A 17,092-nucleotide genomic window follows, 5' to 3' on the forward strand; every position below is an offset into this window, starting at 1 on the left:
ATGTATTTGAACTCTCTGTCATTTCAACTGCCTGACTGGATGCAGAATTGTTCAGTACAATTACATAAAGGTGTTTTCCTCACATCTGTCACTTGTGCTTCAATAGTTCCACAGGGAGTCATGGCGCTTCCTCCTGCTGACTTTGTCATCTATAAGTTCACCTTTTTATCTGGTTTAGCACTTTTACACTTCTGTGGAAAATCATGCCCCATACCAAGCAGAGAATGAAAGGGCACCCTGTAGGAAGCTGGCTCTGTATATACTATACGAAAGTAAGGTATAGTGTGCATAGAGTCCAGTGGAACCCCAAAGGAAGACAGAGGTAAAAGTAGATAATAGATAATACCTTACTCTCTATTTGTGGGAGTGTGGGTGAGCAGTAAGACTTTATCAGAGGGTAGTGATAAGCATTAATTGTACACACTCAGGCAAGAAATGATGTCACACACTCAAAGACTGAACTCAGACCAATTTTGTTTGTTTAAAAATATTATTTAGTCATTTTATTTCTAGAACCCAGCCAGGCCTGGTACAGATAAGTGAAATAATAGTTTGCAAGATTTATGCAGTGAATTACAGTTGAATGCAGGTTCAAATGCAGTTGGTTGATTTACCGGTAAATCAATAGTCAAAATTACTTTTCAGTTACTTTGTAGAATACTGTACACGTTACTTCTTAGATTACTTTTTAAGTTACCTTTGCTACTCAGTGTGATATGCCTATATATCACACTGGGACATTTCCTAGACAAAATATAAGATATTCGGTTTTGGTACATTTGCAGTTTTTCGAGGTTTCATACACACCAACTCCACACTTCGAAGATTTTTCAAAGAAAAGCAGTCAATGCAGTCCTGTGGGAGGAAATGATGTTATCGGTTAACAGGTAAGTACTTGGTTGTGGAAGTTGGGTTTCTAGGGTTAGAACCAGGGTTTCCCCAGAGTCAAGGATGCACTCTCAGAACACCCTCAGCGGCACTAGTTCAGCTGGGTGCGGAGTGCTGAGGCCCAATGTTATCCAGTGGGGGATAGGGAGCCTCGGGTGGTGGGTGCTCACGAGCAGGCCACAAGGTTGTGGGAGCAAAGCTCCTGGTGTTAGCCTCAGGGCAAAGGGGGATGCGAGTTAGCACACAAGGTGCACCCGCAGCGATACAGGGGCGGCTGGGTGCAGGGTTCTGTTTTGGCGTTGGGAGTCCTGTTGATTTTAATGGGGATTCTCCAGTTGCAACAAACACTGCAGGCTTGGGGACGAAGATCTTCTGAAGGCGACCACAGGTTGGCGAGGTAAGTTGGGATGCCTTGGGATGCTCGAACACTGTTGATTAGGCCATCGAAGGCCGTAAGACGTCAGGTGCAGGGGTGACTTCAGGAGTCTGGTTTTTCTTACCGGCTCCTGTCGGGGGGATCCTCCAGAAAGGGGCTGCAGGTGTCGATTGGAGATTCGAGGCAGGTTAAAAATCACCATATCCCAGGTCAGGAGGCAAGGTTCGGGTTGCCCCTAAATACTAGATTTAGGGGCACTACAGGCAGGTACAGGTCTCGACCAATGGGTCCCTTCCTTGGGGTGGGTACATCCCTTATTATGCCACCCTCCAGTGGGAAAGGGGCATAAGCCTCACTCTGGTTGTCTGGGTCCCCCATCTGCAAGATGGGGACTAGGAGTTGTGCTTCACCTCGCCTCCCCCATCTGAGGGGTGGGATTGGCAAAGGGGGGCACACCTCTCCTTACTTGGTTTTCCCGCCTATACTCCCTCCCAAAGTGGGGGTCAGAACCGGTGGGGGCAGTTGCTGGGAGCAGCAAATGGCTGGGGTAGCTCAAAAAGGCGGCAAGCCTTTGAAGCTTCCCCTTTGCTGTCCCTGCCCATCCTTGGGAAGTAGGCTTGGTACCTCACCCCAGGATGTGCATTGTTTCAGGACCCCGAGAGCAGCAGACTTGAGACCCAGGGATCCAGAAACATGTCTGGTGGTGGCAGCCGGTGAGCAGCCACTTAGCCAGGACACTAGGGTTAGGTCGTCTTTTTCAGATGGGCATCTCTAAGATGCCCTCTGAATGCATTTTTCATTAAATCCCACACTGGCATCAGTGTGGGTTTAATATGCCGAGAAGTTTGATACAAAACTTCCCGGTTTCCAGTAAAGCCATTATGGTACTATGGAGTTCGGAATGACAAACTCCCAGCACCATATACTCTTAATGGCATTACTGCACTTACAATGTCTAAGAATTGACGTAGACACCTGTACCCTTACCACTGGTATAGTGCACCCAGCGAGAGGGGTGGCTTAGCTATGCCAAGGCAGTGGGTTGTAGGCATGGCACATGGGTATGTGTGCCATGTCGACTCTTCACTTTGTTCTGCACCAAAACACGCTGCCTGCAATGGCAGTGTGTGTGTAAGGTACTGGGCCTGTAAGGGTGGCTCAATAAGTGCTGCATCCCTTAGCGGCCTTCCCTGGTCACAGTGCCCTTGGTACCTATGGTACCTTTTATAAGGGACTTAGATGTGGCCAGAGAGTTGCCAATTGGGTTTTGCAACAGTACAGTTTAGAGAAAGAACATAGGCCCTGGGCACCTGGTTGGCAGAAACCCAGGGCACACTCAGTCAAAGTACATCAACAGTTTGGCAAAAAGTGGGGGTAACTATGCAAAAAAAACCTCCCCCTTTAGCCACTCATCCGCTTCTCTGTACACAGGAAGACCCCTCCTTCCCTTTCAGTCTCTAGCATATTAAAGTCAAGGTTAACAGTTCTGTGACATTTCTTTAAGTAAAAGGACATGAATAATGTTTACAAAAAGCTAATAGTTCCCATCCACTTCGACCTCTGCCCTCTTCTGACAGTTGTAAGGTGAGGCCTGTGGCTGTGTGGCTTTGGAAATAGATGGATGCCCTATCTTCTCAGAAGTGAGATGAGAGGGGAGCTATGATATAAAAAGTGGGGTCGCTTTGGCAAGCTCTGATATCAGGTAGGGGACACACTTCCTCCTTAGAAGCTTTGTGGCGTGAAGTCTGACCTAGGGCTCTCTAAGGGAACGGCAATATCTGACTGAAGGAGGTTTTTAATGCCTCAATTGTTTCTTATTTACCTAATTTGTGTTTACTCATCTGGTAATTTATGTTATTAAGCTTTATGCCCCACGTCAGAGGGTAATTACATTCCATCCATTGAGTCATTTGGAATCTTTAAAGAGAAGATGCGAGCAGGAGGTGTGCAGTCATCATAGTGGCACCTATGTCCATGGGCCACCTCAGCATCTCTTTTGTTGTTGGAAGGATCTTGTATTTGACCAATCAAGGAAAGAAAGGATGAACGATTAACAACACCGAACTGCCCTGTCCCTGCATCTGATGACTTTGCTAAGGCTGGAGAAACAATAGCGCATCGGGACTCTGTCGTCAAAGCACACACGTCCACGTGGGGTCAAAAGACACCAAAATTCTAATTGATTCCAGCTGCTTCTCGGTGAGAATACGCAGTGACCCTGTCAAAAGCCCTTTCTTTACTTCCATGCGGTTACACTTTTCAGGTGTTGTGCCTTAGGAAACTTAATCAGATAGCAAAAAAGAGTTATTAATACAATATCAAAAAGTAATTCTTCAGGTTGTCTTTGGCACCGTGCCAATATATTGCCAGGCATGACCAAGGTAACAAAAGAGTTTAATCCCTTTTTCACTATAAAGCTAATTTCCTTCATCACTGGCATCCAGGATACTTTGGGGTGGTAATAACTCGAGAGGGAGAAACCCACATTAACAATTCTGAGTTTTAACATAGAAGGTGAGGGGTGACCAATTGACTCTGGGTCATTATAGACACTGTCTCTAGCCCTGAGCTTTTAACCCACAAATCATTGATTACAGGTATTAGTCAGATTTGTTCAATGAAAGTAAAGCAAAACTCAAGCACCCAGAATGCATTAGGCTAACAAACAAAAGTCCAGGACCGGAAACAGTGTCTGTATAGACCTGGAGTCAGGTGGTCTCCCTAATAGGGAGGTGGGATTAAATGAGATTAGAAGCAATAAAATACTTTTTTTGGTTTGATTTTATTTTTAGACAAGGAAACTGGGGGGGGGGGCGAGCTAGGGTGCCCATTTTGTTGTGGGCATCAGTATTGGAGCAAGCATTTATTTATGGGGAGTGGCTGTAAGGGCGCAGAGCTTCTGTGTTTAGTTCCCAAGTCATATGAAACTTATAAATACTGAATAGCGAGACAGCCCTAGGATATCCATCCAAGATGAGGGACTGGCTGGGATGTTTTGTCATTCTTTAGGGAACTCCACCCCAGTCATTGCATTTCTTTTCCTAGGAATGGCCCACGTGATGCAGTCTGTCGGGATGCTTGGGTAGGGGTCTCAGCCAGTTGATTCCTGAGGAAAATTGTAAATCTGTCATTCATGCCCTGGTAACCTCAAAGCTAGCGTATGCGAGTAGCCTTTATTTAGGTCTACCACCACACCTGCTATACCACCTGCAGATCCTTCAGACAGGTTGATCCTGCAGATGCCGACTCGCTCATCTGTCGCGGCCTCCAATGGCTGCCCACTGTTAGCCACGTCAAATTCAAAGCTCAAATGTTCCCTTTCAGAGCTTGCTAACCAAAAGATCCTTTATATTTAAGAAGTAGGCTGCATCCCTACCAACAGGGGAGATCACTGCGCTCCAATGGACAAAAACTTTTACGTGTTCCCAAGGTCCACAAGGTGAGAAGAGGTGGTCGCTGCTTTTCCTTCCTGACCGCCAAACTCTGGAACTCATTGCCTTAGACTCTTCGCGCCTAGTGAACTCGTATTTTGTGAGCTTCTGAAGACTCATATCTTTGATGTACAGCCCTCCTGTCCTTTGGTTTGATTAGTTAGTTGCCTGTTCCACTTTTAAGCCGCTAGCGCCGGGACGCCTCTTTGGATGCAGCCATGCGCTTTATAAATTTGATTGTATTTTTTATTGTTTATTGTATGGTGTTGCAGTGCCAGTGATATCCAAAAACACGTACTTTCATCGTACTACTCCCTTTTGTTGGGTCTGTGCAGGCAGTCCGTGGTTGTTAGGGCTGAACAATGGCCCACTAGCATAGTTCAAACAGCCTCCTAGCAGAAAATCTAAAATCTTACCAGGGCGCCATAGAATTTGGTATCCATGACAACGGATCGCTTCACAGTCCCGAAATTCAAGAAAAGCAACTGACCTTTATGGGTAGGCCCGCGCCACTATTAGGTAAATATCAAATATGTTTTTCATAGTTTTAAAGACCACCATTTAGCGGTCTTCTAAATGCTCAGTTTTCTCAGAAGATGAAATGTAAGCAGAGGGAAATTAAGAGCGGCTTTCCCAGGATCACACATTGTTGTGAGGAGGGAATTCAGGATTAGAATTCTAGCTTCCGTTCCAATGTTACCACCACAGCCTTGTAGCCATTGCTGTTTGGATTTTCATCCATATCCGTGCTTCGGACACCGCCCTCCCTCATAACCTATTGCAAGCAAACATATGTGGTGTTCAAAGAATACTTAATGTGTAATGAGTATGTATAATCATTTTTCATGTGCATATAATAATCATGTCTCTTGTTATCTCTGTGCTTGTAAATTGATTTTTTGTACAGCGCTCAGAGTACCCTCGGAGTCTTGTTCGCGCTCCGAAAATCACCTGCATACATGAAATATTAAATAATGCGTTTGTATGTTTTTTTAGGGTCGCAAACCTGGATACTTCTCCTTCCTGGACCCATTCTCCCCTGGTGTGTGGCTGTTCATGCTGCTGGCCTACCTAGCCGTCAGCTGTGTGCTTTTCTTAGTGGCAAGGTAATGGACTTCTGGTTTCTTGGCCTTTCTCGCCATCAAGTGTCCAAGTGTAGGAACTACATGAAATGCAGAAAATGAATCCAAAGGACAAAAGAAAGACGTCCACAACGCCCCTGTCCGACTATCCTGCTGTCCTTAGATTTAATTTGTTACATTTACTTTTAAATTCTACCCAGAGCTGACCATGTTAATTGAGGCACTAAGTTGTTTTACACAAACAGTAGGCTACGTCTAGCAAGTTAAAAAACACAAGCTATTTCCACCAGCCAATTGAGCTTTTACATCAAAGATTGTAATTTAGGGGGTGTGGCTTGGATTTTGACGGACGGAATTTACACCATCAGGGCGACGGTTAACCCCTCCGTCACTCTGACAGAGTTCCTGCCCACCAAATTTAGAAACGACTGCAAAGACGGCAGTCATTTCTAAAGCTTTGTCAGGCATCGTGCTTACAGCGGTTCTTGTCAGTGCTTTTTTAAGTTTGACACATGGCTCCGTCATCATGACAGAGCTGTTCATCAAACTTGTGTTTTTTTTGTTTGTTTAAAAAAAAAACCCTTGCCATGGGAGTTATCGCCGATGGCGAGAGGAACATTAGACAGTTTTCACTACCCCTTCAGTCAGGGTTTTCCTGGAGGTGATGGGCAGTGAAAACTGACCAGGCATGGATCCCTGCATTGGCGCTAGACAATGTCACGTGTGTCCGCGCAGGGAGATAGCTCAAGGGCTCCATATCCCAGTAGATATGGCACTTTTCTGCTCACTCCCTTTCATGCAACACAGCACAGTAACTTGACTTGCCACACTGAGTTGCCTGACTTCCAAGTAAACTGTCCAACAATTTATAGAGGGCTATGCCCCTGATTTAGAATTGCACAGTACTGGGTCTGCAGTTAAACCACATGAAACCACATGCAGTTTTACTGGTTCCGCCTATAAAATCACCTCAGTAACATGCAATTATGAGTAAAACCCAATGGAATGAGAAATAACCATGTGGGACCGATTTCTCGGTTGTAAAACCACACAGAATCCACTATTTCAATCACTTTTACAGCATATATTTACCACCTGCTATGAGCAGGTGGTAAATGTATGTGCAAGCCCATGGGTGGGGTGTAGAAGTGAGGGAGGGGTAGGGGAGAATAGGAGGTAACGGGAAGGTTTTTTTCTAGCAGAGAATCTTACACTGCCCCCTCTGCTAGAAATTAAACATATGGAATGAGGCTTCACTGCTGCTGCAGCAGCCATAGCCTCATTGTGTTTGGCTGTCCCACACCAGATAAAACCAAGTGAGGTATAACCAAACATACCATAATAATGCACAACAAAATGAATACATAAATCATTTTTTTGTGTTGCTCCTCAATCTATGCAATCAGGGCCACTGTGTTTAGTTTGCTCCAGTCGATTTCATTTAGTTGTTCAGTTAAATTGTCTGCTGTTTGCATACTTTGGGCTTGATGTACAAGGCTCTAGCTCTCTGACTGCTTGTTCTTGTGTTGCCAGGTTAACACCATATGAGTGGTACAGCCCTCACCCCTGTGCACAGGGCCGGTGTAACCTGGTGGTAAACCAGTACTCGCTGGGGAACAGCCTTTGGTTCCCAGTCGGAGGCTTCATGCAGCAGGGATCCACAATCGCGCCACGTGCTCTATCCACGCGATGTGTCAGTGGTGTCTGGTAAGGAGCTAATTAAATTCTGTTGTGTCCCTGCATTCAGTCGTGGCTGGTGTTGGGGGAAAGTGGCGGGGCGGGAGGAAGTGGGGGTGGCCAAAACAAAAAACAAATTAAGGAAAAACACTTACTGGAATACCACCCCATCGCTGCGTCGTCCCTCTTCTGGCTCCATTGCAGGCTCAGGCTCCCAGCCTGCTCTGCAGCCAATCCTGACGCTGCTCTCACAGCATAAGAGCAGCATCAGGATTGGCCTGAGCGCCCTCAATTTGTGCTCCCTGGGAGACTGGGAGCCAGTGCCTGCTCTCTCCGACCCGGCAACGCAGCTGGGTTGGAGAGAGCTTCAGTGCTCATGATGGTTTACCCGGCCTCGGACGTCCGGCCGAACTCTCATGCGCACTAAAGGCAGTGCCCATCACTCCCCATCAGCGGCAATAAAAAGTGTACCTTTTAAATTTGCTAAGCACGGTCAATTGTAGCTTCTTTTAAAATGATTTCACCTTGAGTGAGTGCTAAGAGCACTTATTATTTTCAATGTGGAAGAGATATAAGGTATATACAAAATATAAAAAGGGCACTGCATTTGTTTATCACAGTTATGTGTCCGTGTGCCACGTAAAGGGCGGTGCGCTTAGGTGTACATGGACATTTTCACCAAGGGCAGTAAAAACATGTAATACAGCCCTAACTCCATGTCTAGGCTTATGTCTTTCTTGCAGCTCTGGGTCAGTACCATGTAATTTCCTTCTACCGTATTATAAGGATGGTGTTAGTATGATTGCTGCTGACCATGGCAACCAAGTTTACAAGTCATATTCCCTCTTTTGACTAAAAGCTGAGTCCAGACAAATCACTTTATCCCATTATGATTGAGGTCCAATTCTTTAGGGGCGCTAAGACACAGGCAGGTGACAGGTGTATGCGCTATGTTATGCGTTGCTCTCCGTCTCTTCACAGGTGGGCCTTCACCCTGATCATCATATCCTCCTACACAGCCAACCTGGCGGCCTTCCTGACAGTCCAGCGTATGGATGTGCCCATCGAGTCAGTGGACGACTTGGCGGATCAGACGGCGATCGAGTATGGGACCATTCATGGGGGCTCCAGCATGACCTTCTTCCAAGTAAATGATGTGGTGGTTTTTAGGGGTTGCTCGGCTGGTTGAGAATGCCGTTGGTGCTCTACCTTTCTCTGTCTGGCCAGTAGGGAAAATGCCAGAAACTCCTTAAAGGGGGTTGAAATATAAGTTTTTGAAAAGTGAGAATTACTCAGGAAGAGTCATGACTGCTCAACATTCAAAAAAGCTACACTTCACATAAACGCCTCTCACATTCCAAATTAGCGTCTCATTCAAGACTTCCTGAATATCTCATTCAGGACTTCCATCAACCAGAAGTCATCAAAAGTGGTGTTCTAGCTTCTATAAAATGACTAAATAAGCAATGAATGGGAAATGCCTTGGGCTGTGCCATAAAGTGATCACAAAAGAACATAATGTGATAGATATAAGGTGTGAATAAATCATAGCCACTGAAATGCTGTAAGTAGCATTCCATTCCATTTCATTTTTTCGTTTGCAGTGCCATTTCAGACAGGGACTACATAGTTGAAAATCAGTGTTGGCCTAACTCCGAAGGGCAGTCCACCCGCACTCATTTGTACTACTCTTTGGAGTTCTTAACCCCTTCGCCGCGGCAGGAATTCCGCCGCGGTGCTGGGGGGGGTTTGGGGGCAGCGCGGTGGCGCGGTGCTCGTGACGGAACCGCTCCGTCACGAGCCACGGTTGAGCTGTGCCCATGACGGAGTGGTTCCGTCACGTCTCCGCCCACTGCGCTAATTGCCCGCACAGGCGGGGAATTAGCGCCACGTGGGCGGAGCGGCCGCCAACGGCCGTAGCATGACGGAACCACTCCGTCATGAGCGCAGCGCAACCGTGGCTCATGACGGAGTGGTTCCGTCATGAGCGGGGAAGGGGTTAAATGCCACAGGCTGGTGGGCGAGGATGCTCGCCCTTGCCGGTTCAACACATTCCCAATGGAATGCTAACACAACTTGGGTCAACAATGTTAGAGTGATGAATGTTGTCTCAAAAGAGGCTAGTGTATACTTGGGGACCATCTGCGCCAATGTAAAACTCTGCACTAGAATGTCACTCAGAGGCTGCTTGTTTGTAAACATAAATTGCAGGATGGCCCATGGTCATCAAGCCCCAGTGAGCGGGCAGGGCATTTCTCTGCACTAATTAATTTGAGCCTGCATTCAAACAGAAAGGAGGCTTATCTTGACATGCCCATATCTCTCTCTGACCACTGTATCATGGCTCTGCAGCATAACATCATCTTCCGGGATGCTGAATGACTTTATACAAGCAGTAGATGCTCCCTCTTAGTTGTCTACATAAGCGCCTGCTGGCCTGTGTTTCCTTTTTACTGGTCACGCATGTATGTGATAACTGCGGGCTCCATGACATGACGCCCCGGGTGGGAGTGTTATGGCAAGGAAGCTAAGGTAAAGCAAGCAGAGGAGGTGATAGAGCTTCAGACAAGGAGGGGGCAGAGACTGCGGGTGGGCAGTTGGGAGACTAGGTGATGTCAGCAGAGCAGGTTTTAGCGAAAGAGAATGACAAGGGGTTTCAGGACCTCCCCATTCCAAAATGGAGTCTGTGTGACACAACAGGGTTGCAGGACTGGTGACAAACTGGGAGCCAATGACTGTTAAGGGACTGACAGACCGTGACAGCAGGTGGAAAGCTGGAGAGCCGCTATGACAAGGAGATGAGAGAAGTAACATGGGAAGGAGAAGAGTCCGAGGAAGATCAGAGTTAAAGACATAAGAAGTAGCGGACAGCGTAGCAACGGTTCAAAGAGCCCTGGCCAAAGAAAGGAAAATAGGACTATCCCCTGGGCTAGGTAGTAAAAGCAAGTATTAATTGGGGTGTGATGGGCTCCTTAAACACATGGACCCCTCAGAGTAAGGGGCTCAGGGCCCTAGAGTCTGTTGCAGTGATGACAGCTAAAGCCTTGACTTGTCAAGGGACCGGAAGTGAAGATGAGGAGGAACAGGCACATTCATGGCACTCTCCTCAGTTTGCCTTATGACTCTCAGGTAGATGTTTTCTGCCATGTGGAATGAGGTTGAAGCCACAGGAATATTAAGGTCATATTGACATATAACACCATTCTCAAGAAACCTAAAAGTCAAATCGGACCCAAAATGAAAAATAAGGCCATGTTTTATGGATCTTTAAAGCTCCTTTAGCCCTGAGTGTACAAGTCGAGTATATTATCCTTATTCAACTTCACTCGCAGTTTTTTGAGTGCATCTTTTTCTAATCCGCCTCAAAATGTGTGGTACATTCGACACCTGATGGTAGATATTATTTTGGGGTTGCAGATCGCGTCATTTAAATAAACCACATAATGGGACATTTATTCTGCTTATGAAAGGCAGACTGAAGTACTTAGTCACGATAATGTCAAAAGAGTGTTTGTGGCCCCTATCAGGTAACTTATGGTAGCCGCCTGGAGACAAGGGAGCCAGATGTTCGCTCCTACTCTGAGAGGAGAGAAGGTTTATGAGCTGACACTTTAGGATGAGAGTGTCTGTTTCTTTACCTATTTGAGGTCTTAAGGATTTAGATATGGTTGTCATATGTAGATCCAGATGGTAAGATCCATGTCACATTTTCAGGGTGCGTGCTAGCTTTGCAAATAAATTCAATTGAGATTGATTGAATGAAAAAGGATATTGTAGCTATCGCAAACATCTATCAGGTATCTGGCTTTCAGCGACATGAGTTTGACTTGACTGGTATTGATGCTTTATGTTTTCGGCTTTTGTATTGGGCTCGTTTTGTACTTCTTTGAATCTTTCATCCACTTCAATGACTTAGAAGGCAATGTAAGTTTATAACATGAAATCGTGAGTTGGTTTTGATCAACTCTCTTGATTTATGGTTAGCGTTGTCAATACACTGTGCGCCATGAAAGCTGTTTCTATGGCAGCTTTTATTGATCCTTGTTACGCTTTGTTCATCACTGCAGAGAAGTCAAGTGTCTATGTTTGTTTCTTCTGCCCACTTTCCACTTGTCTGGTACGTGCCTTGCCAAGGCTGTCAATTCTTCACGCGTCAGAAAGTTGTGCCTGGTGGCCATACGACTATGTTTTTTAATGCTATTAAAGGCAACATGTAAAATGTTCAATGGAACATCATTATGTTTTAACTGAAAAGCTCTTTGACTCAACATGTTAAACATTGCAGCAATTCTGTCTGTTTTTTGCTGTTGGCCTAAAGTCCATGCACATTTCCTTTTAGTATGTCCCAGGTGAGTTATTGTCAATGCATGCTTCTACTTCCAACAGGAATGCCAGAGAACTAAACTAAATAAAAACCTCCATTCGTAAAACAAACTCTAGGGTTAGCAGTGCCACATCAAAAGATATTTGGAAAGATGCAGCCTGAGAAATATGGGCACAGTATGATGTTGTATTTGAGTACATGCGACATAGCTTGCATGGGCACACTAACCAAAGGTATGAGAATCCAGAGCTGCGATAGCAAGGGATACTCTTCACAATATAGGTCTGCTAAGCCAGCTTCCTATACATAAAAATACACAGCATGGAAGTAAGCCTGGGCGAAGTTCGCGGAGTTTTACTCTGCGGAACTCCGTGAAGTGCTGGAAAAACTCTGCTGCACTCCGTGGAGTTCCGCCAGCGACGGGGTCTGTGAAGTTGCACTGCTCGCACTGCTTTTTAGTGCCGGGAGTTTGTCTAGAGCTGTAAAATCAGTGTAAATGGCACTACTCATCGTGCCAGAGGGTGCTGCTGCTTTCTTCCGCTCAAGTAGACATTCTGCCCGAGCAGCAGCTTCCTCAACGCGAGTGGCAGATTTCTCAACGCGAGCAGTCACGACCCGCACTGTGAAATCCCACCGAGAGGAGGTCTAGCACACGATCTGTTTCTCATGAGCACTTGCCAACTTAAAGTGACTCAACTCCACATCACTTTGCAGAGTTTTCCGGAACTCCGAGCGAAGTGGGCAGAACTCAGCAAACTCCACTGGCGGAATGGAATTCTTCACCCACCCCTACATGGAAGTTCATGCCTCACAAAGCAAACCTGGCCAAACACTCTTGTCCAAGTATTCCCTGCTCACATTACTCCAGTGTCTCCCTCTGAGTAGATCACAGTCTATGCAAGATCTTTCTGATTGTGGTAATTTACATTTTGAAGCACCTCTCCCACAGGCCTGTACTGTTGAGGTTGTCAAAGTCCCAAATTCAGGTCCCGCCACCCAACCAGGCATTGATCCAGTCGCTGTGGGTTTGACGAGTGCTTCTCTTTTTCTGTGTTGCAGAACTCCCGTTACCAGACCTACCAGCGCATGTGGAACTACATGTACTCCAAGCAGCCTAGCGTCTTTGTGAAGAGCACAGAGGAAGGGATTGCACGGGTCCTAAACTCCAACTACGCATTCCTGCTGGAATCGACTATGAATGAGTACTACAGACAGCGAAACTGCAACCTCACGCAGGTTGGAGGGCTGCTGGATACCAAGGGCTACGGAATCGGCATGCCAGTAGGTATGCAGCAGACCCCCTTCAGATGAGCACAGACCGACACACATTGGTGCATGACTTTCTCGCCACCAGTTGTGCTGATTGACATGCAGAATCTTTTGATGTATACATGCATCGCACACTCCTAGGTGGCACCATCACATTTCAATCTTTTTACTGGGGTATTACCCCATTGATATTTCAGGCCAGTATTCAATGAGGAACAAACTTGAGGGTTTTCTGGAATGCATAAGTGTTTGTCTTCTTACCCAGATTGGATACTACAGAAGTGTTTCTGCACACATTCCCCTTCGGTAGCCACTAGATTGGTAGTTTGCCGAAGGTCAGCCTATGGGTAGAACCGGTAATGGTAGCCTAAGACAATATTTGGTTGCCCTAGGATGATTTGATACTTATCTTGGGACATGAACTAGGGGAACACCACTTTCTAGACAGTGACACTTCTCCAAAATGTAATTAGAGTATTATGTAGCCACTTTAAATATGCGTCTTAGTCTGGCAACCAGTTAGCAGAAAAAGATCAAGCTAAGCTGGCATGAGTGTCTGGGGTTGGTGGTCAGATTATTGGGAGACAGATGCAAAAAAGCATTACAGTAGACCAGAATAACAATGTTATCAATCTGCTTGGAATGTTTAGATTGACTCCAATAGAATGCTCAGATTCCAGGCACTAACTGGTTGGTTTTCCGCGTGCTAGGCCCAGTGGCAGGTAGCCTCATTGCCCATCTGCTGCCAGGCGTTAATAGCTGTTTATGGCCCTTCTTCTTATTAACTGTTGTCACCTTGGACCCATTGCTGCGGGATGGGCAAATAGCAGTAAATGGCTTCAAACATGATGTTTATCATTGCAAGCACCCACAGCATGGGGCAATAATGGTTTATTAATGACTGCACTGTGGTCCTTAAGCCGGACCTTGTTTCATAGCCATCTAAATGTTGACGGATGCCTGTTAGTACACAAAATGTTCGTGGGTATCTATGGAATGAGAAATAGATGTGCAGCTGATATCACTGATGTGGGTGTGCTCTCTTGCACAACAGAAATGGTGAGGTTAGCTGTCGGGTGCGGCGGAGCCCAAATGAGTGACTCAATGCAAGAATGTGTGCTTTGTGTGTTCTGAATGTTTCCTAAAAGGATTTAAAATGTTTAAAGTGAAAATGCAGGATAATGAATCGATGTTTCCTTCGTGGGGGGAGTTGCATGAATGACTCTGTACCAGCCCCACCAGCTTTTTAGCAAATACCTCACTTTTAAAATAAGCTGCAGAGTCTGAAAATGAGGTGATTAGAGTGCTTCGAAGGTTCTCGAACTTTTGGAAGACTGACGGTGGCGTGTCTTGAAATGTGGGGTGGGGACTTTCTCCTAGTCCTTGAGGCTCCTGGGCGCGCTAGATTGTAGGTGGATGAAAATAGTTTATTAACACTTCCTCTTTCGATACAGGCTCCCCCTTCCGAGATGAGATCGACTTGGCGATTCTCCAACTGCAGGAAAACAATCGTCTGGAGATTCTGAAGCGCAAGTGGTGGGAAGGTGGAAAGTGCCCAAAGGAAGAGGATCATAGAGCGAAAGGTAAGCATAAAATGGCTGTCCTTCCTGGTTCCTGACTACACGTGCAGAGGTGTCAAATTACCCGTGCTGCCATTAGTAGACATAGTGAAATGATGCATCAGTGCCAACATCCCTGTGCGCATGTGCATGTTTGTGACATCATGTGGTGTGCATAGAAATACCCGTCTGCCTTGCCCATGGTACAACATGCACAATATACCAGTGTGGATTTCGACATATGTACTTACAGACATGTGACACATAAATACACATTACTACATGCATGAGTGGACGTTTTGACATCGTGGCACCACCAATGAACAGTCTAAAACAATTGGAAGTGCTACCTATTAAAACAAGCAATGCAATAGGTCTCGCAATGACATTGTTTTGAGCTATTGGCATTGAAAATGTTATTGGTTTTTTTTTTTCCCTTCGTGAAGTAATGGCGTTGTAAATGACAATGACCCCTGCATACAGACATACATAGAAACCGCACTACAAACGGGCACACATGGATGCACACGCTGAGAAACACACACCTCGTAAGACAGACACACTAATACATAGAGTAGGGTGACCAGATTCTCAAAACAAAAAACGGGGACAGGTCATAGACATAGAAGTAGGACTACTGTTTGCAGTCACCATCAACATAAAAGTAGGACTATTTGACAGCTGTCATAGACATAGAAAAAGGACTGCAATGACAGCTCCCTCCACAGACCGAGATGAAGCATTACAGACGAAAAATCAGAGGTATTTTATTAGCATTAACCATTAATTCCATTTAAACAGACTTTGCCTCAACATTTGCTATAGTTGGTGACCACCCTTGCCTTGAAATTCCAAGTATGTTTTCTAATTAAATAAGTATATATATATGGCGGCAAAACTTCACAAAATAAAATAATTAGCACTTATTTATTGGGTCCGTGTCCGTGTATTCTGTTACAGTGGTGAAGATACAACTGCGGCTCATCTACGGAGTACCTTTATTTATATATATATATATATATATTTATATATATATATTATGACTGTTAACTGTGAACAGTAAAGAAAATCGCACAATTGAAGAGGAGTTCGTGCTCTCATGTTTTTGCCGCGAGGAAGTGAACGAGTGCATCGCTATCGAGTTTGATATACATACTGTAGTCGTAAAAATCAGATACTGCTGTTTGTAGAATACTCCTCCCCGTAAAGCCCTCCCCCTACATTCAGTGCAGTTAATTGTTGATCTCAGAGGGCTCAAACAATTTTTTATTAAACGTTTGCCTTTTTTTCGGTGATCATATTCACTGTGGTCTGCTCCAGGAGCAATTTGTGAAAGGACTTTTTATATCAGCTCCTAGGTCTGACATAAAATGGTAATTCATTTCAAGGCCTTGATCGAACAGACTTGCAAAATATAAAAATGCATATTTATTTGCTCTGCTATATTGGGATACTACTAAAATGAGTAGCTGCATATTTCATTTATCCTGGATTCTATAACATATGCAGGGATCTAGTACTGCTGCTGCTTCAGTTTTGCAGCGTTACCTTCAGTCCCTCGGATGTTCCACCGGTATGCAACAAACAGTGGGAGTTTTTAAATGTAGATAATAATGTACAATTTCACTTTCAGAAAGACATTTTTAACTGTCCATTAGCTGGTCACATTTTGTGGTCAAATAAACAAAAAATCCAATTGGTTTCTGACCGGACCGGATTTCTGGGTTTCCTTGTTCATCAAACAATTGAATAAAGAGATCAATGAATAAAGAAAGAAATAGAGAAGCAGAACAATACAGCTTCACCGCGTGTCCCTGATCCGGAGCCCTTGCGCCATACTCTCCAAGAAGAGCATCTTTTATGCTCATGAGGAAAAGATATAATGCTGAAAACATGGCTGTGTTTAATGTGCGCAATGTGGCAGTAAACCCCTCAGTAATAGGCTATCAATAGCACCTTTTGTCACTCATGTCTGGGTGTCGCAGTGAGCGTCAAATGACCCTCAAAGTCCTCACCCTATTTCTGATAAAGGATTACACGGTGGACACTTTTACACTTTTGTGGTGGCCTGGCTGCCAATTTTGCCATCATGTATTTAATTGCATTGTTGAAAGTGATAATTGGCAATAACTGCAATGTTTAACTTGTTAAATATGCCTAGAACTGACAATGTAATAGAATTGTGAGGAAATAGGTTTGTCGTAATAGGGGCTTGTCTCTCCCCCCTCACACACGATGAGTCGCGGAAAAAAATAATTTGAAAAACTAGTGAGCAAGCAGAAGCAGGCCTAAGGCTACTGCAAATGGAGGATGCCCACATTTTACAGTTTATAACCAGTATCTTATGCACAAAGATTTTCATGAACTTGATACCGAAAGGGAACAGAGGCATTTTGTTTAAATGACTAACAGGAGGACTAGAAGGCTTTACAAATGGTAAACCTAACCACAACCCTCAAATCCTCACTGCAGATCCAGCTATTTGC

The 17,092-nt window shown here is 45.1% G+C and overlaps 1 protein-coding gene across 1 annotated transcript in view; it reads left to right on the forward strand.

Annotated features, from left to right (window-relative positions):
• The window catches only part of GRIK4 (glutamate ionotropic receptor kainate type subunit 4), a 1,510,174-nt gene that overhangs the window by 1,428,143 nt on the left and 64,939 nt on the right, over positions 1-17,092 (forward strand). Inside the window, exons 14-18 of the mRNA XM_085645965.1 lie at positions 5,692-5,801; positions 7,311-7,484; positions 8,436-8,601; positions 12,838-13,063; positions 14,502-14,630. Of these exons, the coding sequence (XP_085502091.1) occupies positions 5,692-5,801; positions 7,311-7,484; positions 8,436-8,601; positions 12,838-13,063; positions 14,502-14,630 (805 nt within the window). The remainder of the gene's footprint in view (positions 1-5,691; positions 5,802-7,310; positions 7,485-8,435; positions 8,602-12,837; positions 13,064-14,501; positions 14,631-17,092) is intronic.

This window comes from Triturus cristatus, chromosome 3_1 (assembly GCF_964204655.1).
Source record: "Triturus cristatus chromosome 3_1, aTriCri1.1, whole genome shotgun sequence".
In the NCBI taxonomy this organism is placed as follows: domain Eukaryota; kingdom Metazoa; phylum Chordata; class Amphibia; order Caudata; family Salamandridae; genus Triturus; species Triturus cristatus.